We start from the raw sequence: 25460 nt of genomic DNA, 5'->3' as shown, positions 1-25460 counted from the left end.
AATTTGTGCTTCAGATTGTTGTCTGCCACTAAAAATACATTGTTGCAAAAGATTTAAAAAACTATATATATTTAGGCTCCTAGTTATTATGTGAAAAATATCTGATTTTGCGTCTGTAGCTGAAAACATATCTAGTCTCCATACAAAATCCCAGATCCCTCCACCACCCCCCTGGGTTATAAAACGGTCAGGCCCTAACATGATGAATGTGGTGCAGTTGTCAATCAAGTTTTCATTATTGATAGGATGGTTTGTTTGTGAGGGTTTTGTTTGTTAAGCAGAAAATCAAATGTGAGTTTTTCTTACATGTTATATTTTATTGAAAACCATGTTCAATGTGTTGTTTGTCATAGTTGATGAGTGTAGCCATGGTGACTTGAGATGTATCCTGCAGTGTTGTAGATGTGGCTTTTGTCTCGACAGTTGGGACAAGAATTACACCATTTACAGTATTTCAAACAAATAGCACCTTTATGAAAATATCTGTGAACAAAATGTATGTTGGTCTGACAGTGCTCACCTTGGCATACATGATTAGCTGAACATTACCCTTGTGAAGATCCAGGTTAGAATTGGTCTTCACCAACCCATGCTTGTCCCCTGTGAAGATCCAGGTTAGACAAAATATTAGAATTGGTCTTCACCAACCCATGCTTGTCCCCCGTGAAGATCCAGGTTAGAATTGGTCTTCAACAACCCATGCTTGTTGTAGGATGCGACTAACATGATTGGGTGATCAGGCTCTCTGACTTGGTTGATGTAAGTCATTGTATTCCCATTGCTTACATCAATGCTAATGATGTCATTCACTGGATTGTCTGGTCAAGAATTGGATATTTACTGACTGCCATTACGTAGCAGGAGTATTTTTGAGTGTGGGTTCAGTTTTCTAAATTTGCTGTGATTCTCATGGTTTGGTTGCAACTGGTTGTGAAGTTATGAAAACCTTTCTCCTCAACATGTTAGAGATAGGCGCCTCTGTTTAAACAATCTCATTATAATCAGATCTTAGTTCTTGCTGTCGCTAAACAAAGATCTGAGGTCATCCCATTATGGGTCACGTCAGAAGGACACGTTCATCCAACCAATCAAAGCATCGCTTACCAGATCATGAAAGTGGCAGTCAGAATGTGTTTTCTAATCATGCAACCTCGAAAACGTTAACATGGGGTATTCCGAACGACAGTTACGGCCAGTACGACTGATTCCGTCAAAATTATCGTCTATCTCTCGCTTTCGTTGGATAAACATTTGAACGGAGGAGGCGTTGCACAGTACATGCTAGCACTGCCATACAATCGCAACCATATATTAAAAATTCCGGAATGTTCATTAGTTCAGTTTTCAAAATTTTAATCGAGAACTGTTCAAACATATTTTTGAAATGGAAGTCGCTAGGTTGAACCGAGTGCCGTAAAGCTCGAGAAAGCTGCTTTTAATTGGCTGATGTCAACTTCTTCTTTGTCATTTCAGTGGTCGGTCAAAGTTCGTGAAAGGTCGTTCTGACGTGACCCGTAATGGGATGTCCTCAGATCTTTGTTTAGCGGCAACAAAGAACATAGATCTGATTTTAATGAGATTGCTGTTTAAAACAATTGACATGCCATGTTTTTCATAGGTCATTTATATCCACAAAGTAAACTCATGTTCATGGTCAAACCATATAAGCTACTGTAATTTGTTGTGCAGAGTTGCGTCCCTTAGGCAAATGTTTGGCATGCCAGAAACATATGATCATGGGTTTGAATGCCAGATTTGAGCTGATTATATTTTCAGGTTTGTTCATGGGTTTCACAAAGGGGTAAATGTCTTTAGACCTGCATTAGGGGCACGGGTGGCCCTGTCGTCTAAGGCGCCGCGATTCTCTGTGCAGAGTTGCGTCCCTTGAGCACGCCAGAAACCTATGATTGTGGGTTCGAATCCCGGTTCGCCCTGATTATGTTTCTAGGTTTGTCAGCACCATACATGTGCTCGTGGGTTTCACCGAAGTGGTAAACATCTGAGACCTGCATCACTTCAGGCTTTCCTCCCACATTAAGCTGACACACCGTGATATAACTGGAAGACTGTTAAAAGCGGCGGCGTAAAACCCAACTCACTCACTTAGACCTGCATTACATCAGTCCATTCTTCCAAATTAATCAGATGCCCTTCATCATGTTCATATAACTGAAATGCTGTTCAAAGCGGTGTTGAACCAAACTCACTCACTCATGGTGTTCATGACATTGTACACAATGCATGCTTAGGAAATAATCATACAGTGTTTACAATGTAGAGCTAGGTTAACTGTAGACTTAACCATGTTGAATTTGGTACTGAACATGCAGCGCCAGTTTTTCATATGTTCAACTTAAAGCGGTTAAATCTACCAGTAACCTAGCTCTACATTGAAAACACAGTATGTTTATCTCCATTCTTCAATGACCAAATAAAATGCGAACTCAGTTGGTATATTGAGTGAAACGGCATTGGTTGAGTCTGGTGTTCTGAGTGGGTTGCTGATGAGAATTTATGGAATCACCGACGACAGGCTTTCAACCAAATATGCTCAAGCAGTTTGTTTACACCGTAATTCTTCACTCGAACTTATGACCGGCGCTGAAAAAAGTAGCTCGGCAACTTAAAAAGAAAACTAATCAAGTTTTCATCCTATACTACACATCAATATTATCATGTCACATCACTCATTGTGATGTAAAAGAAAGGACGTCACAGTCGTATGTAGAAAAGCGCCAAATGGCAAGCTCTCTGTTTTCCTTGAACCTTGAAATACATTCTTTTTGTAGATTGTATCATGTTTTCTGCACGATGTGTTTTGTCACCCATCCTTTGAATATTGCAGGAACCACAACTTTACATTTTGTAGCCCATAATTTACCATCCGAAAATGACTGTAAAAGATGTGCTATTCTCAAAATATAAGCTTCAGCAGTGATATGGACATGAAATTGGATGTTTCAGTCAGAGGGGGATTATTGTGATTTGATACCACTGTGTGACCAATCAGAATCAACTATTTCCCAAATTCAGGGTAGAATAGTCATTTATCTGACAATTTTTGTTGTTATTGTTTGATAATTGAGTAGAAAATCGGTGACAATGTCTCCATTAAATGTTTGGCTGCCAATGATATGAAACATTTTTTATTTATGATTCAAATATCAACTTATTATTTAATGGTCCAGTAGCCTGTGAAACATTATATGATACAATTGGGGGATGGAGGGAGGGTATGAGTGGCCTGTCATCTTACATGTAGGTGCATTATTTTGCTGTACAGAGTTGTGTCCCTTCTTTGGTGACTAAAATAATAGTCTTGGTTCTCAGGCACTGCCCACATCATCATAAAGTTCATTGCACATTTTGTTTTTGTTTCCATTTTCAATTTTTTGTTGTACATTGTGTTCAAGTATTAGGATTTTCATATTTTTTTGAAAATGGAAATAAAAACAAAACGTGGGGCAGACTTTATGATGCTGTGGGTGATGCCTGAGAACCAAGACCATTATTTTTAGCTTTACATCCTTGAATGTCCAATTGTTGTTTTGCATCCAAATCCTTCATTAATATACATTAATACACTTTGTGCATGAAAAGTGATTTTTACCAGTTTATTTGTAAAAACTATGAAACAACTGTATTGTGACTGTTTGTGAACATCATTATTTATCAGTTGCCAAGGGCTGAATTTCCTAGTAAGAATCATTATATTTGGACTGTTGATGTTCATAAACACCTGGTGATATCATCAAGATCATATGTGTTATGATGTTAAAGAAAACACCTGTAGATCTGTTAGAATGTAAGTCAGTGGTCACTGAAATTTGTATGATGAAAGTTAATTATTATGCTTGGTCTGATTAATGTTTCAAGCTGAAGCTACAGGGTTGTTAGAGCAGATGTTTGTTTTTGTCAAATTTGTACAAATGATTTATATATCTATATCTACATCTATATCTAATATATATATATCAATTTGTATTGTTTAATGAAAGTTCTATTCATCGTTTTTTTTGAAAATCAAAATGTTTTATCTGAGAGTGACATTAAGAATATGAGGGTTATCTTTTACATGTTTAGGCTTCAGATCCCAGATTCCTGCTAATAATTATCCATTTTTTGTCAGAACTGTATCATTGATCGAGTAAAACATTTAAAACCTCCATCACTGCGGTGTATATAATGTATCTCGATTCTCAACACAAACCTAAACACATTACTTGTCCCATTATCCTAAGGGGTCATGGGTGGCCCACTCGTCTAAGGCGCTGCAATTCACTGTGCAGAGTTGTGTCCCTTCAGCACGCCAGGAACCTCTGATTATGGGTTTGAATCCTGGTTCGCCCCAATGAAGTTTCTAGGTTTGTCAGCACCATACCCATTCTCATGGGCTTCACCGAAGTGGTAAATGTCTGAGACCTGCATCACTTGGGGCTTTCCGCCCACATTAAGCTGACACGCCGTGATATAACTGGTGGTCGCCTAGTGGTTAAAGCCTTCGCTCATCACGCCGAAGACCCCGGGTTTGATTCCCGCAAGGGTTCAATGTGTGAAGCCCATTTCTGGTATCCCCCTGTCGTGATATTGCTGGAATATTGCTAAAAGCGGCGTAAAACCATACTCACTCACTCATGAGAAGGTTAACAGTCACATAACCATCTCCATCTGGGAACCAGGTGCTGCAATTCTTAGTGCAGAGTTGCCTCCCTTGGGCACGGCAGACACCTGTGATTGTGGGCCCGTTTATGTTGCTGGGTTTGTCAGCACCATACCCGGTTGCTCGTGGGTTTCCCTAAAGTGTCAAACATCTAAGACCTGCATGGGTTTTCCTTCCACATTAAGCTGACATACCGTGAATTAATTGGAATACTGTTTAAAGCTGCGTCAAACCCAACTCACTCACTCATTCTACCAGGTCCCATACACTGCTGGGTGAACACAGGAATATTTTGAAGAAACTCACAATATTTAGAGAATCCAGTATTTAATGTATTACCATTTGGACTGGAAGATTTTCTTAAAAGATTTAGAATATGATTATGTGATTGGTAACTGGAAGACATGAAAAAGTTATCGCTTTATGATCAGAATGTTTTAACATTCTAAACATATCAGGACTCTAAGCACATCATTGTGGGGATGTAGTTCGATCCCAACCCCTTTACTCTTTACTGTGTTCAGATCCTAAATGTGTTCAGATAAGACAAGCAAAGCCTTTATACTGTTTATCCTAAATTTAAGCAAAATCTTTAACAGGTTTGGAGCTAAGCATGTCTTGCATGTGTATTATACTGGAGAACCTTTTCAATACTCTTATACCATGAAATACTGTTGTGAGCAGTGTCAAATGCAACCCTTTCCAATATTATGACATCTTTTTGTAAATTGCTGGTGATGCATGGGATAAATAAGTTAGATAATGATTATTATGATTTGTCCTTCTCTTTCATTCTTCAAATAGGATCTGATGAAATGAATCTCAATTACATCAAAATAATTTTTAAAAATTCATATTTTAATATTGTCACACTGTTGTGATCACTAAATATTAAAATTCTAATAACACTGTTCGTACATGTTGAAGGACACTTGGTCCAATCATGTTTCACATGTCGAAGGCGACTTGGTCTAATCAAGTTTCACTTGTCGTAAGAGGCAACTAACGAGATCGTGCGGTCAGGCTTCCCGACGCATGTCATTGATCCCATTTGCATGGATCGATGCTCATGATGTCAATCACTGGATTGTCTGGTCCAGACTCGATTACTTACAGACCCCTGTCATATAGCTGGAATATTGCTGAGTGCGGCATTAAACAACAAACAAACAAATAATAATGTTTCATGTGTCAAAGGCGACTTGGTTCAATTATGTTTCACATGTTGAAGGAGACTTTGACCCATCATGTTTCACATGTTACAGGACACTTGGTCAAGCCATGTTTCACATGTGACAGGACACTTGGTCCATCCATGTTTCACATACATTCTTTATGTTTCACAATTTGGAACAGTCTTGTGTCCCATGTTGCAGGAGATTTAACAAAGTTTGTTTAAAATGTTGAGGTAGAATTGGTCAAGTCAGTTCACATGTTAAAGGCAACTTGGTCTAGTTGTGTTTAACATGTTGAAGAAGACTTGACCAAGTCATGTTTCACACCTTCAAGGAGATTTAGTGGAGTTGTGTAGGTGTCTGGTTTCTATTGTCAGTTTCGTTATTGGAAAGTTGCACTGTAGACTCTTTTTGTGTTCGACTTGTGATTACTGTATATACATATTATATATGTCATTTAGGCAAGTTGGTATACATTATATTTTTGTGCTTATTGATTTCTTTGTTGGTTGTTGTTGTTTTTTAAAAAAAAGACTATTGAAGAGGACTTGGGCAGATTCTCACTCCCTGGTTTCGCGATCCGATTGTTAGCCTGGTTGACAACCAGTGTCCTGTAAATCGGCCATGGGAGAGTCAGGTGCTTCCATCTGGTGGCGATGGGCCCACGGCACCAACCATACTCTAACATCTGCGGTACAACGGCCTCCTCAGAAGGTAGCTTGAGCCCCGAGATTAGAGATAACATAGTTCCTCAAATAACTCCGAGAAAGAGTATTCTGGTTTGTAGTCAAATGATAGCTGCAAATCTACAGTGAATTTTTTTTGTCTAAGTATCTCCTATGTAGGACTTGGTATCTCCTATGTAGGACTTGGTATCTCCTATGTTGGACTTACTATCTCCTACGTAGGACTTACTATCTCCTACGTAGGACTTAGCATCTCCTACGTTGGACTTAATATCTCCTACGTAGGGCTTGTAATCTCCTACGTAGGACTTAATATCTCCTACGTAGTACTTACTATCTCCTACGTAGGACTTAGTATCTCCTACGTAGGACTTCCTATCTACTACGTAGGAGATGATAAGTCTTACGTAGGAGATAATAAATCCTACGTAGAAGATACTTCGACAAAAAATAATCTCACCGTGGCCCTACTACGCTTCAGCACGAATCAGATAAGTCGACAGCAGGCAAACTGTCGGAATTGTAGAAGTAGACTCTGATTTGGATCCAAGCCTCAGTTAGTATGTTGACTCACTGGTGACCTGAAGACTTCCAGCCCTTGGCCACAATCAGAGATAATATAGGTTGGCATATTTTGCATGAGTGAGTGAGTGAGTGTTGGAAGTAATTAACAGCCAGTGTCATCAGCCACACTGGTAACTAACTGGCATCTACTCTACACAGTCAGTATCTAGCGCTGATAGGTTTTACATAAGGTTTCACAAAGTGAGCGAGTATTGGAAGTAATTAACAGCCAGTGTCATCAGCCACACTGGTAACTAACTGGCATCTACTCTACACAGTCAGTATCTAGCGCTGATAGGTTTTACATAAGGTTTCACAAAGTGAGCGAGTATTGGAAGTAATTGACAGCCAGTGTCATCAGCCACACTGGTAACTAACTGGCATCTACTCTACACAGTCAATATCTAGCGCTGATGGGTTTTACATAAGGTTTCACAAAGTGAGTGAGTGAGCGAGTGTTGGAAGTAATTGACATCACGACGTAACAATATCGATGAAAATAAAATATATATTTTAATCACTGTGTTTCATGCTGAAAACATTCAGACATATCAATGGGTAACTCAGTCAGTAATTGGGTAAAAAATGTTCCTCACCAGGTATCGTTTCAATAATTAATTTTCATTTTTTTTCAAACAAATTCTTTAGAAATCCCTTCTGCATACACCGTTCTATTTGAAAGTACTTACACAAAGGGCAATGGACAGCTTTCTTGATAGCAAGTAAATTGGCAATTTCAAACACTGTTCATTGTCCTTTGAGTCATGAGGTCACAGCTGTTAGGATCATAGAAACTGACAATATCGTTTGGATTTGTGTCAAAACATGCACCAAAGATACATTTGTCCTGCATGAAAATTCGGAGTCGCATTATATATTTAAACGTGACGAATTGTTGACTGGATTTTCATTTTCATATTTTCGTGGTTACACACAGCAATATTCCAGCAATATCCAGCGGGGAACACCAGAAATGGGCTTAACACATTGTACCCATGTCGGGAATCGAAACCGGGTCTTCGATGTGACGAGCGAACGCTTTAACCACTAGGCTACCCGACCGCCCCCACTTGATGTAGATGTTATACCTTGCTGAATTATACATGTTGACTATTAAAGCCTATGAAACAAACTGAATGCCTTATATTCTCATGAAGTGTCTGACAAATGGGTATGATCGGGAATTGTCCATTGTACCACTTTGGCAACATATATATCGGGCAGTTGCAGCCTTTATGAACTCATTTAAAATCCAAACACTGAACATTTGAAATGTAAAATAAATTTAATATGAAATTTCAAAAGTCACTTTTTCTTTTATCACCAACTTACGTTATTTTTACTCTTTTTTTTACTTTTTGTTTGTGTTTGTGTTTGTTTTTTGTTATTTTGTTGTTTAACGCTGCACTCCAATCCAGTGATTGACATCATGAGCATCGATCCACGCAATTGGATCGATGACATGCATCAACCAAGTCAGCGAGCCTGACCACCCGATATTTTAAATGTTATACACCATTTGAAAGGTCTGATCCTATGGTTTATAAATATGAAAGTTATGTTTTTCACATTATTTATTATGTGTGTTTTTCAATAATTTCAATTTCAATTTTCAATAACATCGCGGGAAATAGTGAATATTTTTTTTAATTTATGGATAGAAAATGATAAATTGAAATGGAATACGTATTTCAGACATTGTGAAATGTGATAGATTTAACAAATGAATGATATTACAGGTAGGTCCATAATATATACTACTTTGACGTGACTACGGCTTGGCCAGTAAACTGGCCAAAGGTGTCCGGGGACTCGATGCTCCTTGGCCGGTATACCGGCCTACGGTGTTGAAAGAGTTAAGGATAAAGAAATACGTATATAAACGTAAATATTAACTTGAAATCAAAGATGAGCTATCATCAATATTTTGTAGGAAAGGTTTCCATACATAATGATACCTAGTGAGTGAGTAACTGCAAATAATCCGAGCATGGGGTAGTATTCAAAACACGAAGTAAGAAGACAAAAAGACACATTCTCAACCTATATGCACGATTGTATTTCCAATAACCTTGTAACCGAGTAGCAAATGATCTATCGCGTGGATTGATGTGGGCCCAGCTCCGTGCATTACAATCATGTAATAATGATTCCTCATCAACAGTGCAGTCTTCAAAGAGAACCTTGAAATATTTTCTCCATTGACAAACCTGAAATAATACATATGCACAAATCAATATTAGACGTCTCCAAAACGAAAACTGCAGTTTACTGTGCTAACGTATCCTCCTGTGAATAAAAGGTAGCATTTTGTTCCTGCGTGTGGTTCATTTCTGTGACACTGGGATTGTCATGCCCGTCTCCCATTTTGTCAAGTTGAGATTGAGTAATTGGATTGTCTGTAGCAAGAAAGGGAGTGGGTTAGTTGCTCTATCATTTGGTCTAAATATTAAATAGTTAATGACTTTCTTTTCTTTTCTTGGAAATTGAACAACTTTCCGTCAACTTCACCTAACTGTTGACAACCCGTGCTTATTCGGTTTTAATGTATATATATGTATAACCAACATGTCTCAATATTACTTGATGAATATACTTTTGCTTCTATTATTTTTTGCTAGAGCGGTATTAACATAATTGGTCCATTTGAAAATCACCAATAGTGATGGGACGTAAAACTTGTCCTAAAACTGGTATTATATTATGACTTATTCCTTGAAGAGATCTCACCTCTGACTTTTAAATAGGGATTTATTTCACCAGACCCGTGTCATTGAAAACTTCAAGACTCAAAACACTGACAGCAGCGCCTGGATCCACAGTTGATGAAACTACCTGTTCTCCCAAACTTCAACAACTATTTTCTACTCCTAAAGTCTCAGTGTTCAGAAACCTCAGCAGATTTGTCTCCTGTATACTTCCTAACTTTTAGTGTATATTCTCATTCTCATGCGAGAGTCCTCTGTTGATCAAATGACTTTCTTGCATATATGTCCATGTACCACTGTGAGCGGTTATATGTGGAAAAAACTATATCTGTGTATATGACGACACCAACCAGTACCAGTGAGGTAATTATAGGATCAAGGATGAACCGTGCATAGCCAATACGCTCCTTTGTGCGAAGGAGAACCTGCCAGCATAAGGTAGCTAAATGTTGTAACATACCAAGTCATTGGCGCAAGCTTAGAAAGTTAGAAATCAGGTAATATCGATGGTAAGAAAAGCAAAAACAGTTTATAGAATCAATACCCAGAAATGGATCTTATTTATTATGCACATTCCTCCATTGCAGTGTATAGAAGCCTTCACTTCCGAGTGTAACCTGCATATAGTTTGCAGATTGCCTCGAGCACAAAAAGCTGACAAATGTAATGCGTGAACCTCTTGAATTGACAATGAAATAAGTAAATTTCAATATGAAAATAAAATCACGAAAACGGAATATCGGAAAGTCTGGTCCAACATTAGTGAATTGTTTCTACAACTGACATCGTCGTCCTATTAGTGAAAGGCAACGGCCCCAAATGATTGCCGAAAATGGCCAATACTTTACATAAATACACTGATATATTGAAATGAATTATTTACTGTCACAACCTTTTGTCATGGGTACATAATCAACGATTTTGAGTAATAAAAATTAAAATGTTGTTGAAAAATGGGGGGTTAGCATACACTTGTCTCATCTCTTTGAAGATATTTTTTTAAATAATAATAAAAGGTATACATATGGAGGGAGTCAAATCTGGACCCTGCAACATCTGCCGTTATGCAGAGCAGATGGAATACACCAACCTCCAGGTGTCCAAAGCCCATGCATGGATTAAAGGATTAACCGAAAACACGTCGCTTGGCTTAGCATATATCAGTTGTAATGTACACTCATTCACTAATGAAATTAACGGATTTAACTATGAATCATCATGTGTGACTTCAGACTACCTGACTGTGCAAATCCTTTCCCACATTCAACACACTGATACGGCGTGACTCCAGTGTGAATCCTCCGTGCGTGCTGTTATAACAAGTGCACACCTTCCGATTGACGCATTTCACAAACCCCGTTTTGAAGGATGAGGGAAAAGTTTTATTTGAGGTAATTGAAATTTTAGACGTGTAAAATACCTCCATTTCTTTCTTTGTCACTTTCTTTCGAGTGTGGCATTGGAGTATATATCCTACCGACATTGCGGGGTACAATATATGGTGGCGTAGGGGCGTTAGTGTAGCTATTTTTAGAATATGTTGGTATCCTGCTCTTCATTTCAACAGGAGCCGGATGCCCAGTGGTCTAAGGCGCCGCGATTTGCAGAGTTGCGTCCCTTGGGAACACCAGAAACCTATGATTTTGGTTTGGAATCCCGGTTCGCCCCAATTATGTTTCTAGGTTTGTCAGCCCGTGTTCGTGGGTTTCACCGAAGTAGTAAACGCCTGAGACCTGCATCACTTCAGGCTTTCCTCCCACATTAAGCTGACTCGCGGCGATATAACTGAACTTCAGATATTGCAGATAGACTTGAGGCTCTGGAATACACTACTGCCTCGGTGAAGGAGAATATTGAGACTGTCTCTGTGATCGATGAAAAAATTGGTGTAATAGAAGATACAATTGATAAACAGGAACAATACAGCAGACGCAATAATGTTATCTTGTATGGTCTGTCTGAAAAACCCCGCGAAACTACCAACGCATGTAAGAATTATGTGTGTGATGTGTTAAATGCCTGTGCGAGTGAAGATGAAAACTCTAATCCTATCGGCGCCGATAGTATTATTGCTGCACACAGATTGGGTAGCAAGAGTGGAAAATCGCCCAAACCAATGATAGTTAAGTTTTTATATCCAGAAGACAAAGTATGGGCGCCTGGTCTCCGTGAAAAACTTAAGTCAAGGAAATTTGGCATATCCAGTGACTTGACGAAACGCCAGCGGGAGAATCTGCAGGAGCTGAAGGACGCCAACAAATTCGGCTACTACAAGTATGGCAAGCTATTCGTTACAGACCGACGTCCCCCTCGTGACGACAGCAACCAGGGAAACGTGGGCTCTGATAATACAGGTAGCAGCATCGACATTGGCAACGACAGAGTGGGTAATCAGGGACGTACTCTCCGTTCACGAGGCAACAAGGGTAAAAAAACATAGGGGTGCGACGACAGCCCAAGCAACAACTGTGTTATTGATCTCAACTTACTATTTTGGAATGTCAACGGATTGCTATCTAAACTCAATGACAATGAATTTCTTAAATACATACGTACATTTACAATTATAGGATTGTGTGAAACCTGGCTAAAAGCTTACGACTTTTCAGAGGAGTTCCCTGAATATGTTTACTTTAATGTTGATGCTTGTCAAATCTCCAAACAAGGTAGGCTATCCGGTGGTATTACATTGTTAATAAAAAACACACTTTCAAAATCCATTTTGTGGTCAAAAATATGTGACAACTGTGTTTTCATTTTGCTAAAGAAATCTGTATTTAATAATGCTAAGGACACTCTTATAGGTTGTGTATACATCAATCCAGAGAATTCAAATTGGTATGTCAATAAAGCCAACAAGTGCGGCGTATCTATACTCCAGGATGCGTTAATAGATGTACTACAACAAGTGGGGGACGTCTCTATCCTCCTCGGGGGCGACTTCAACGCCCGCACTGGGACAGATTTTGATTTTTTGAGGACGATATAATGAGAGCTCTGCACATTGACAAGTGTCATTTTCTCTGTGAGGGTATTTGCACACAGCGATTTTCATCCGATAAGACTGTGAACAAATTTGGGCGAATTTTGCTTAATATGTGTGCTTCTCTTAACTTGTCTATACTTAATGGTCGATGTGGATCTGATGCCAGTGTGGGAAATTTTACGTTTGTGTCCCCTACAGGCGCAAGCGTTATTGACTATGCTATCACAACAAGGGATTTGTTTACATTGTGTAAGAATTTTAACATCGGATCTCGGATCGAGTCTCCGCACGCGCCAATCAATTGTACCTTTCAGTCACGTAACACTGAAATTGACAATGCTATGTCGGGTGAGAATGTGAAGCCCGAAGTTTGTATTAAGTATACTTGGCGTGATAACTTTGGTGATCGGTTAAGAGAAAATGTCTCATGTGATGAAAGTAAGCAATTGTTTGATGATTGTATTACGTTAGCATTAACAGACATAAATGCAGCAATTAGTAAATTTACGGAAGCTTTGTTGAAGGCAGCAGATTTTACAAAGCGTATGATTGTTCAGCGTCATGGACGCGACAAGCCGTGGTTTGATAAAGAATGTGGTTATCACAGAAGAGAAGCCTTCCGACTACTAGATGTTTTTAATAGGAAAAAGGATAATGTTTCGTTACAAGCCTATTCACTGCAGCGTAAAACATATATGGATATCGTAAGGAGTAAGAAAAGAGCTTTTAATGATTTGATTCGTGACAGACTTTCATCCAATATCAATAATTGCAAAACATTCTGGGAAATGTTAAGAAAATACACTGGTGTTGAAGAAAGGGAATCGTCTATCCCCATTAGTGACTGGTTTTCGCATTTTAAAAATTTATTCCAAGATATGCATACCGATTTCTCTCGTGATATTACGAAAGATGGTGTAGATTATCCTTTTGATGATGTCACATGTTCTATCCTTGACAGCCGTATAACTGAAGACGAGGTGTTGCAAGCTATCAATCAATTAAAAAACTGCAAGTCGCCAGGAAATGATTCTCTTATTTCTGAATTTTTCAAAGCATCAAGTGTTTTAATAGTACCATACCTAACAACCTTGTTTAACATTTTATTTGAAAATGGTTCGTTTCCCGAGTCGTGGTGTACTGGTGTTATTATACCTCTGCATAAGAAGGGCGATTACTCAAACCCCAATAACTACCGTGGTATCTCCTTGCTCAGCACTTTTTGTAAACTTTATGTATCTGTACTTAATTCAAGACTTACGTTCTGGTCTGATGCGTATGATAAAATTTTAGGAAAGGTTATAGTACTATTGATAATATATTTATTCTGCAGTCTGTAATCCAGCATTATCTGTCTAAGAAGGGTGGTAAATTATATGTTCTTTTTGTTGACTTTAAAAAGGCTTTCGATTTTGTAAATAGATCTAAACTTTGGCTAGTTCTTAAATCCAGAGGTGTGTCCCCAAAAATGTTAATTGCATTAGAATCCATCTATTCCTGTGTTAAAAGCTGTGTTAAGATCAGAAATTGTTTTACAGAATGTTTTGATTGCCCTCTAGGACTTCGGCAAGGCTGCGTAATGAGTCCATTCTTATTTTCTATTTTTATAAACGACTTAGCTTTGTATATAGAATCAACATGCACTCCAGGTGTACAGCTACACCCTGACACTGTACAGATTTTTCTATTGTTGTTTGCTGATGATGTTGCACTTATTGCTGATACTGTGTATGTCCTTCAAAGACGCATAAAAGCTCTGGAAAGTTTTTGTAGTAACTATCATCTAACAGTCAACTTGGATAAAACTAAGGTAGTGGTATTTAAAAACGGGGGTATTTTATCAAAATATGAAATGTGGTATTTCAAAGGTAAAAAACTTCAGTGTGTAAGTTCTTATAAATATCTCGGTACCATTCTTTCAAAAACTCTCTCCTGGTCTTTGCATGTTAATAGTGCTGCTTTACAAGCTAAAAAGGTCCTATTTGGTGTCATTAAATCTCTAAAAATGCTTCAACCTCTTCCTTATGACTTGTTTTTCAAAATTTTTGATTCTAAAATATCTCCAATTCTTTTATACGGTGCCGAGATTTGGGGTGTAGATACCTACAAAGAATTAGAGCAAATCCAGATACTAGCATGTAAACGCTTTCTTGGGGTTAAACAATCTTCATCAAATCATGTGGTTCGGGGGGAATCACTATTGGTGATTTTCAAATGGACCAATTATGTTAATACCGCTCTAGCAAAAAATAATAGAAGCAAAAGTATATTCATCAAGTAATATTGAGACATGTTGGTTATACATATATATACATTAAAACCGAATAAGCACCTATGCATCTATGTCCATGTACCACTGTGAGTGGTTATATGTGGAAAAAACTATGTCTGTGTCTATGACGACACCAACCACTACCAATGAGGTAATTATAGGATCAAGGATGAACTGTGCATAGCCAATACGCTCCTTTGTGCGAGGGAGAACCTGCCAGCATAAGGTAGCTAAATGTTGTAACATACCAAGTCATTGGCGCAAGCTTAGAAAGTTAGAAATCAGGTAATATCGATGGTAAGAAAAGCAAAAACAGTTTATAGAATCAAAACCCAGAAATGGATCTTATTTATTATGCACATTCCTCCATTGCAGTGTATAGAAGCCTTCACTTCCGAGTGTAACCTGCATATAGTTTGCATATTGCCTCGATCACAAAAAAACTGGCAAATGTAAAGCGTGAATCTCTTGAATTGACAATGATATGAGCAAACGTCAATATGAAAGTAAAATCATGAAAACGGAATATCGGAAAGTCTGGTCCAACATTAGTGAATTGTTTCTGCAACTGACATCGTCGTCCTATTAGTGAAGGGCAACGGCCCCAAATTATTGCCGAAAATGGCCCATATTTTACACAAATATACTGATATATTGAAATAAATCATTTACTTTCACAACCTTTTCTCATGTGTACATAATCAACAAATTTGAGTAATGATAGAGTAACATGTTGTTGAAAAATGGGGGGTTAGCACACACTTGTCTCATCTCCTTGAAGATATCTTTTTAAATAATAATAAAACGTATACATATGGAGGGAGTCTAATCTGGACCCTGTGACATCTGCCGTTATGCAGAGCAGATGGAATACACCAACCTCCAGGTGTCCAAAGCCCATGCATGGATTAAAGGATTAACCGAAAACACGTCGCTTGGCTTAGCATATATCAGTTGTAATGTACACTCATTCACTAATGAAATTAACGGATTTAACTATGAATCATCATGTGTGACTTCAGACTACCTGACTGTGCAAATCCTTTCCCACATTCAACACACTGATACGGCGTGACTCCAGTGTGAATCCTCATGTGTTTCTTCAGATTACCCGAGAAGGCAAATGTTTTCTCACATACGATGCACTGATAAGGCTTGAGTCCACTGTGAATCCTCATGTGAGACTTCAGGCTACGTGATTGTGTAAATGCTTTCCCACATTCACCACACTGATAGTAACAAAAATACTCTGTTATTGACCATCCGGGTCTACATACATATTGCAACCATAGTTTCTGATTAAGGCGCTTGTGTAGCTATTTTAAGAACAGACTGTTACCTTGCCATTGGCCTAAACAGAAGCAGGGGACCAGTCATTGTCCTGTAATGCGTGGCTCACTGATCCTGTGACGTTTAATTCTTAATTACACCAGTACACGTATTTGACATTTTCCGTGCGTGCTGTTATAACAAGTGCACACCTTCCGATTGACGCATTTTACAAACCCCGTTTTGAAGGATGAGGGAAAAGTTTTCTTTGAGGTAATTGAAATTTTAGACGTGTAAAATACCTCCATTTCTTTCTTTGTCACTTTCTTTCGAGTGTGGCATTGGAGTATATATCCTACCGATATTGCGGGATACAATATATGGTGGCGTAGGGGCGTTAGTGTAGCTATTTTTAGAATAAGTTGATATCCTGCTCTTCATTTCAACAGAAGCCGGATGCCCAGTGGTCTAAGGCGCTGCGATTTGCAGAGTTGCGTCCCTTGGGAACACCAGAAACCTATGATTTTGGTTTGGAATCCCGGTTCCCCCCAATTATGTTTCTAGGTTTGTCAGCCCGTGTTCGTGGGTTTCACCGAAGTAGTAAACGCCTGAGACCTGCATCACTTCAGGCTTTCCTCCCACATTAAGCTGACACGCGGCGATATAACTGAACTCTTAGAAATCAGGTAGGAATTATTTCCCGCCTGCCTTTCTTTTCGTCACATCATAACATTTTACGATAACATGCTAAAGCTCCAGAATGACAATCAATGTATACCTTGGTCTCTGTGGTAATCCTATATACTCCAGTATATATATCCCTAGGCTGTGTAACAACAGGTGTGTCGCACATGGGATGTGTATCTAATAACCACCAATATAAAGCTTGACTTTGTTATTATTTTCTAAGCTTGTGGCGATGCAGTTTAACCTTATAACAATACGACTCATGCTGGTTGAAGTAGTCTCCTGGATTAAGGCCAAAGAAACACGTATATAAACGTAAATATTAACTTGAAATCAAAGATGAGCTATCATCAATATTTGGCAGGAAATGTTTCCATGCATATTGATACCTAGTGAGTGAGTGAGTGAGTGAGTGAGTGAGTGAGTAACTGAAAATAATCCGAGTAAGGGGTAGTAGTCAAAACAAGAAGACAAGAAGACATTCTCAACCTATATGAGCGATTAAATTTTCCAATAACCTTGTAACACTGTAGCAAATGTTCTATCGCGTGGATTGATGTGGGCCCAGCTCCGTACATTACAATCATGTAATAATGATTCCTCATCAAAAGTGCAGTTTTCAAAGAGAACCTTGAAATATTTTCTCAATTGACAAACCTGAAATAATACATATGCACAAATCAATATTAGACGTCTCCAATACGAAAACTGCAGTTTACTGTGCTAACGTATCCTCCTGTGAATAAAAGGTACCATTTTGTTCCCGCGTGTGGTTCATTTCTGTGACACTGGGATTGTCATGCCCGTCTCCCATTTTGTCAAGTTGAGATTGAGTAATTGGATTGTCTGTAGCAAGACAGGGAGTGGGTTAGTTGCTCTATCATTTGGTCTAAATATTAAATAGTTAATGACTTTCTTTTCTTTTCTTGGAAATTGAACAACTTTCCGTCAACTTCACCTAACTGTTGACAACCCGTGCTTATTCGGTTTTAATGTATATATATGTATAACCAACATGTCTCAATATTACTTGATGAATATACTTTTGCTTCTATTATTTTTTGCTAGAGCGGTATTAACATAATTGGTCCATTTGAAAATCACCAATAGTGATGGGACGTAAAACTTGTCCTAAAACTGGTATCATATTATGACTTATTCCTTGAAGAGATCTCACCTCTGACTTTTAAATAGGGATTTATTTCACCAGACCCGTGTCATTGAAAACTTCAAGACTCAAAACACTGACAGCAGCGCCTGGATCAACAACTGATGAAACTACCTGTTCTCCCAAACTTCAACAACTATTTTCTACTCCTAAAGTCTCAGTGTTCAGAAACCTCAGCAGATTTGTCTCCTGTATACTTCCTAACTTTTAGTGTATATTCTCATTCTCATGCGAGAGTCCTCTGTTGATCAAATGACTTTCTTGCATATATGTCCATGTACCACTGTGAGCGGTTATATGTGGAAAAAACTATATCTGTGTATATGACGACACCAACCAGTACCAGTGAGGTAATTATAGGATCAAGGATGAACTGTGCATAGCCAATACGCTCCTTTGTGCGAGGGAGAACCTTCCAGCATAAGGTAGCTAAATGTTGTAACATACCAAGTCATTGGCGCAAGCTTAGACAAGTTAAAAATCAGGTAATATCGATGATAAGAAAAGCAAAATCAGTTTATAGAATCAAAACCCAGAAATGGATCTTATTTATTATGCACATTCCTCCATTGCAGTGTATAGGAGCCTTCACTTCCGAGTGTAACCTGCATATAGTTTGCATATTGCCTCGATCACAAAAAGCTGCCAAATGTAAAGCCTGAACCTCTTGAATTGACAAAGAAATAAGTAAATTTCAATATGAAAATAAAATCACGAAAACGGAATATCGGAAAGTCTGGTCCAACATTAGTGAATTGTTTCTACAACTGACATCGTCGTCCTATTAGTGAAGGGCAACGGCCCCAAATGATTGCCGAAAATGGACATTACTTTACATAAATACACTGATATATTGAAATGAATTATTTACTTTCACAACCTTTTGTCATGGGTACATAATCAACGATTTTGAGTATTAATAATTAACATGTTGTTGAAAAATGGGGGGTTAGCACACACTTGTCTCATCTCCTTGAAGATATTTTTTTAAATAATAATAAAACGTATACATATGGAGGGAGTCAAATCTGGAACCTGCAACATCTGTCGTTATGCAGAGCAGATGGAATACACCAACCTCCAGGTGTCCAAAGCCCATGCATGGATTAAAGGATTAACCGAAAACACGTCGTTTGGCTTAGCATATATCAGTTGTAATGTACACTCATTCACTAATGAAATTAACGGATTTAACTGTGAATCATCATGTTTCTCTTCAGGCTACCTGACTGTGCAAATCCTTTCCCACATTCAACACACTGATACGGCGTGACTCCAGTGTGAATCCTCATGTGTTTCTTCAGATTACCCGAGAAGGCAAATGTTTTCTCACATACGATGCACTGATAAGGCTTGAGTCCACTGTGAATCCTCATGTGAGACTTCAGGCTACGTGATTTTGTAAATGCTTTCCCACATTCACCACACTGATAGTAACAAAAATACTCTGTTACTGACCATCCGGGTCTACATACATATTGCAACCATAGTTTCTGATTGAGGCGCTTGTGTAGCTATTTTTAGAACAGACTGTTACCTTGCCATTGGCCTAAACAGAAACAAGGGACCAGTCATTGTCCTCTAATGCTTGGCTCACTGATCCAGTGACGTTTAATTCTTAATGACACCTGTACACGTATTTGACATTTTCCGTGCGTGCTGTCATAACAAGTGTACACCTTCCGATTGACGCATTTTACAAACCCCGTTTTGAAGGATGAGGGAAACGTTTTCTTTGAGGTAATTGAAATTTTAGACGTGTAAAATACCTCCATTTCTTTCTTTGTCACTTTCTTTCGAGTGTGGCATTGGAGTATAAATCCTACCGACATTGCGGGATACAATATATGGTGGCGTAGGGGCGTTAGTGTAGCTATTTTTAGAATAAGTTGATATCCTGCTCTTCATTTCAACAGCAGCCGGATGCCCAGTGGTCTAAGGCGCCGCGATTTACAGAGTTGCGTCCCTTGGGCACACCAGAAACCTATGATTGTGGGTTGGAATCCCGGTTCGCCCCAATTATGTTTCTAGGTTTGTCAGCCCGTGTTCGTGGGTTTCACCGAAGTAGTAAACGCCTGACACCTGCATCACTTCAGGCTTTCCTCCCACATTAAGCTGACACGCGGCGATATAACTGAACTCTTAGAAATCAGGTAGGAATTATTTCCCGCCTGCCTTTCTTTTCGTCATATCATAACATTTTACAATAACATGCTAAAGCTCCAGAATGACAATCAATGTATACCTTGGTCTCTGTGGTAATCCTATATACTCCAGTATATATATCCCTAGGCTGTGTAACAACAGGTGTGTCGCACATGGGATATGTATCTAATAACCACCAATATAAAGCTTGACTTTGTTATTATTTTCTAAGCTTGTGGCGATGCAGTTTAACCTTATAACAATACGACTCATGCTGGTTGAAGTAGTCTCCTGGATTAAGGCCAAAGAAACACGTATATAAACGTAAATATTAACTTGAAATCAAAGATGAGCTATCATCAATATTTGGCAGGAAATGTTTCCATGCATATTGATACCTAGTGAGTGAGTGAGTGAGTGAGTGAGTAACTGAAAATAATCCGAGTAAGGGGTAGTAGTCAAAACAAGAAGACAAGAAGACATTCTCAACCTATATGAGCGATTAAATTTTCCAATAACCTTGTAACACTGTAGCAAATGTTCTATCGCGTGGATTGATGTGGGCCCAGCTCCGTACATTACAATCATGTAATAATGATTCCTCATCAAAAGTGCAGTTTTCAAAGAGAACCTTGAAATATTTTCTCCATTGACAAACCTGAAATAATACATATGCACAAATCAATATTAGACGTCTCCAATACGAAAACTGCAGTTTACTGTGCTAACGTATCCTCCTGTGAATAAAAGGTACCATTTTGTTCCCGCGTGTGGTTCATTTCTGTGACACTGGGATTGTCATGCCCGTCTCCCATTTTGTCAAGTTGAGATTGAGTAATTGGATTGTCTGTAGCAAGACAGGGAGTGGGTTAGTTGCTCTATCATTTGGTCTAAATATTAAATAGTTAATGACTTTCTTTTCTTTTCTTGGAAATTGAACAACTTTCCGTCAACTTCACCTAACTGTTGACAACCCGTGCTTATTCGGTTTTAATGTATATATATGTATAACCAACATGTCTCAATATTACTTGATGAATATACTTTTGCTTCTATTATTTTTTGCTAGAGCGGTATTAACATAATTGGTCCATTTGAAAATCACCAATAGTGATGGGACGTAAAACTTGTCCTAAAACTGGTATCATATTATGACTTATTCCTTGAAGAGATCTCACCTCTGACTTTTAAATAGGGATTTATTTCACCAGACCCGTGTCATTGAAAACTTCAAGACTCAAAACACTGACAGCAGCGCCTGGATCAACAACTGATGAAACTACCTGTTCTCCCAAACTTCAACAACTATTTTCTACTCCTAAAGTCTCAGTGTTCAGAAACCTCAGCAGATTTGTCTCCTGTATACTTCCTAACTTTTAGTGTATATTCTCATTCTCATGCGAGAGTCCTCTGTTGATCAAATGACTTTCTTGCATATATGTCCATGTACCACTGTGAGCGGTTATATGTGGAAAAAACTATATCTGTGTATATGACGACACCAACCAGTACCAATGAGGTAATTATAGGATCAAGGATGAACTGTGCATAGCCAATACGCTCCTTTGTGCGAGGGAGAACCTGCCAGCATAAGGTAGCTAAATGTTGTAACATACCAAGTCATTGGCGCAAGCTTAGACAAGTTAAAAATCAGGTAATATCAATGATAAGAAAAGCAAAATCAGTTTATAGAATCAAAACCCAGAAATGGATCTTATTTATTATGCACATTCCTCCATTGCAGTGTATAGGAGCCTTCACTTCCGAGTGTAACCTGCATATAGTTTGCATATTGCCTCGATCACAAAAAGCTGCCAAATGTAAAGCCTGAACCTCTTGAATTGACAAAGAAATAAGTAAATTTCAATATGAAAATAAAATCACGAAAACGGAATATCGGAAAGTCTGGTCCAACATTAGTGAATTGTTTCTACAACTGACATCGTCGTCCTATTAGTGAAGGGCAACGGCCCCAAATGATTGCCGAAAATGGACATTACTTTACATAAATACACTGATATATTGAAATGAATTATTTACTTTCACAACCTTTTGTCATGGGTACATAATCAACGATTTTGAGTATTAATAATTAACATGTTGTTGAAAAATGGGGGGTTAGCACACACTTGTCTCATCTCCTTGAAGATATTTTTTTAAATAATAATAAAACGTATACATATGGAGGGAGTCAAATCTGGAACCTGCAACATCTGTCGTTATGCAGAGCAGATGGAATACACCAACCTCCAGGTGTCCAAAGCCCATGCATGGATTAAAGGATTAACCGAAAACACGTCGTTTGGCTTAGCATATATCAGTTGTAATGTACACTCATTCACTAATGAAATTAACGGATTTAACTGTGAATCCTCATGTGTGACTTCAGACTACCTGACTGTGCAAATCCTTTCCCACATTCAACACACTGATACGGCGTGACTCCAGTGTGAATCCTCATGTGTTTCTTCAGATTACCCGAGAAGGCAAATGTTTTCTCACATACGATGCACTGATAAGGCTTGAGTCCACTGTGAATCCTCATGTGAGACTTCAGGCTACGTGATTTTGTAAATGCTTTCCCACATTCACCACACTGATAGTAACAAAAATACTCTGTTACTGACCATCCGGGTCTACATACATATTGCAACCATAGTTTCTGATTGAGGCGCTTGTGTAGCTATTTTTAGAACAGACTGTTACCTTGCCATTGGCCTAAACAGAAACAAGGGACCAGTCATTGTCCTCTAATGCTTGGCTCACTGATCCAGTGACGTTTAATTCTTAATGACACCTGTACACGTATTTGACATTTTCCGTGCGTGCTGTCATAACAAGTGTACACCTTCCGATTGACGCATTTTACAAACCCCGTTTTGAAGGATGAGGGAAACGTTTTCTTTGAGGTAATTGAAATTTTAGACGTGTAAAATACCTCCATTTCTTTCTTTGTCACTTTCTTTCGAGTGTGGCATTGGAGTATAAATCCTACCGACATTGCGGGATACAATATATGGTGGCGTAGGGGCGTTAGTGTAGCTATTTTTAGAATAAGTTGATATCCTGCTCTTCATTTCAACAGCAGCCGGATGCCCAGTGGTCTAAGGCGCCGCGATTTACAGAGTTGCGTCCCTTGGGCACACCAGAAACCTATGATTGTGGGTTGGAATCCCGGTTCCCCCCAATTATGTTTCTAGGTTTGTCAGCCCGTGTTCGTGGGTTTCACCGAAGTAGTAAACGCCTGACACCTGCATCACTTCAGGCTTTCCTCCCACATTAAGCTGACACGCGGCGATATAACTGAACTCTTAGAAATCAGGTAGGAATTATTTCCCGCCTGCCTTTCTTTTCGTCACATCATAACATTTTACAATAACATGCTAAAGCTCCAGAATGACAATCAATGTATACCTTGGTCTCTGTGGTAATCCTATATACTCCAGTATATATATCCCTAGGCTGTGTAACAACAGGTGTGTCGCACATGGGATATGTATCTAATAACCACCAATATAAAGCTTGACTTTGTTATTATTTTCTAAGCTTGTGGCGATGCAGTTTAACCTTATAACAATACGACTCATGCTGGTTGAAGTAGTCTCCTGGATTAAGGCCAAAGAAACACGTATATAAACGTAAATATTAACTTGAAATCAAAGATGAGCTATCATCAATATTTGGCAGGAAATGTTTCCATGCATATTGATACCTAGTGAGTGAGTGAGTGAGTGAGTGAGTGAGTGAGTGAGTAACTGAAAATTATCCGAGTAAGGGGTAGTAGTCAAAACAAGAAGACAAGAAAACATTCTCAACCTATATGAGCGATTGAATTTTCCAATAACCTTGTAACACTGTAGCAAATGTTCTATCGCGTGGATTGATGTGGGCCCAGCTGCCGTTATGCAGAGCAGATGGAATACACCAACCTCCAGGTGTCCAAAGCCCATGCATGGATTAAAGGATTAACCGAAAACACGTCGCTTGGCTTAGCATATATCAATTGTAATGTACACTCATTCACTAATGAAATTAACGGATTTAACTGTGAATCATCATGTGTCTCTTCAGGCTACCTGACTGTGCAAATCCTTTCCCACATTCAACACAATGATACGGCGTGACTCCAGTGTGAATCCTCATGTGTGTCTTCAGATTACGTGAGAGAGAAAATGTTTTCTCACAAACGATGCACTGATAAGGCTTGATTCCACTGTGAATCCTCATGTGTGACTTCAAGTAATAAGAGTCTTTAAATGTTTTCTCACACACGATGCACTGATAAGGCTTGATTCCACTGTGACCACTCATGTGTGACTTCAGGCAACGTGATTGTATAAAAGTTTCCCCACATTCAACACACTGATAAGGCTTGATCCCACTGTGAATCCTCATGTGTGTCTTCAGAGTGCCCGATTCTGTAAATGTTTTCTCACATACACTACACTGATGAGGTTTGATTCCACTGTGTATTCTCATGTGTGTCCGCAGAGAATATGATTCAGCGTATGTTTTCCCACATTCAATACACTGATAAGGCTTGATACCACTGTGAGTCTTCATGTGTCTCTTCAGAGTACCCGATTCTTTAAATGTTTTCTCACATACACTACACTTATAAGGTTTGTTTCCACTGTGAATCCTCATGTGTTTCTCCATGCTACCTGATTGTGTAAATGTTTTCCCACATTCAACACACTGATAAGGCTTGACTTCACTGTGACAAAGCATGTGCCTTTTCATGCTACATGATTTCGCAAATGTTTTTTCACACTCACTACACTGAGACTGCTTCGCTGGGCCATCACAATACTTGTGCTGCTTGCGATCACCTGTTTCATGCATGTCAGTAACAGATAGTTTCTTGAGATCACCTGTTTCACCCGTGTCGGGGACAGAGTGTTTCTTGAGATCGCCTGTTTCCTGCGCGTCGGCAACAGCGTGTGTCTTGAGGTCTACTGACTCCTGCGTGTCAGTTTCAGAGTGTTTCTTGCGGCCACCTTTCCCCAACAATTCTCTCTCATGGTCCATGACTACATGTGTTTCAGTAACAAAGTCAGGATTCTGTGGTTGGCTTTGCATTTCCGTTACTGTGGATGTTATGGTGTTCACTGAAAGAATAATAGAGTTCTCACTTTCC

At 38.8% G+C, this 25460-nt stretch overlaps 1 protein-coding gene across 1 annotated transcript in view; it reads right to left on the bottom strand.

Moving 5' to 3' along the window:
• The window catches only part of LOC139454803 (zinc finger protein ZFP2-like), a 27011-nt gene extending 1551 nt beyond the window's left edge, over positions 1–25460 (bottom strand). The window contains exons 1-5 of the mRNA XM_071236429.1: positions 24509–25460; positions 22705–22916; positions 19432–19564; positions 16079–16280; positions 6730–6945 (exon numbers count right to left, since the gene is read on the bottom strand). Coding sequence (XP_071092530.1) covers positions 6730–6945; positions 16079–16280; positions 19432–19564; positions 22705–22916; positions 24509–25402 — 1657 coding nt within the window. The 5' untranslated portion in view covers positions 25403–25460. The remainder of the gene's footprint in view (positions 1–6729; positions 6946–16078; positions 16281–19431; positions 19565–22704; positions 22917–24508) is intronic.

The sequence above is a fragment of the Haliotis cracherodii genome, unplaced genomic scaffold, assembly GCF_022045235.1.
Source record: "Haliotis cracherodii isolate W230 unplaced genomic scaffold, xgHalCrac1.p SCAF_11, whole genome shotgun sequence".
Classification (NCBI taxonomy): domain Eukaryota; kingdom Metazoa; phylum Mollusca; class Gastropoda; order Lepetellida; family Haliotidae; genus Haliotis; species Haliotis cracherodii.
Note: the sequence above shows the minus strand (reverse complement) of the source record. Positions and strands in the feature narration are given on the sequence as shown.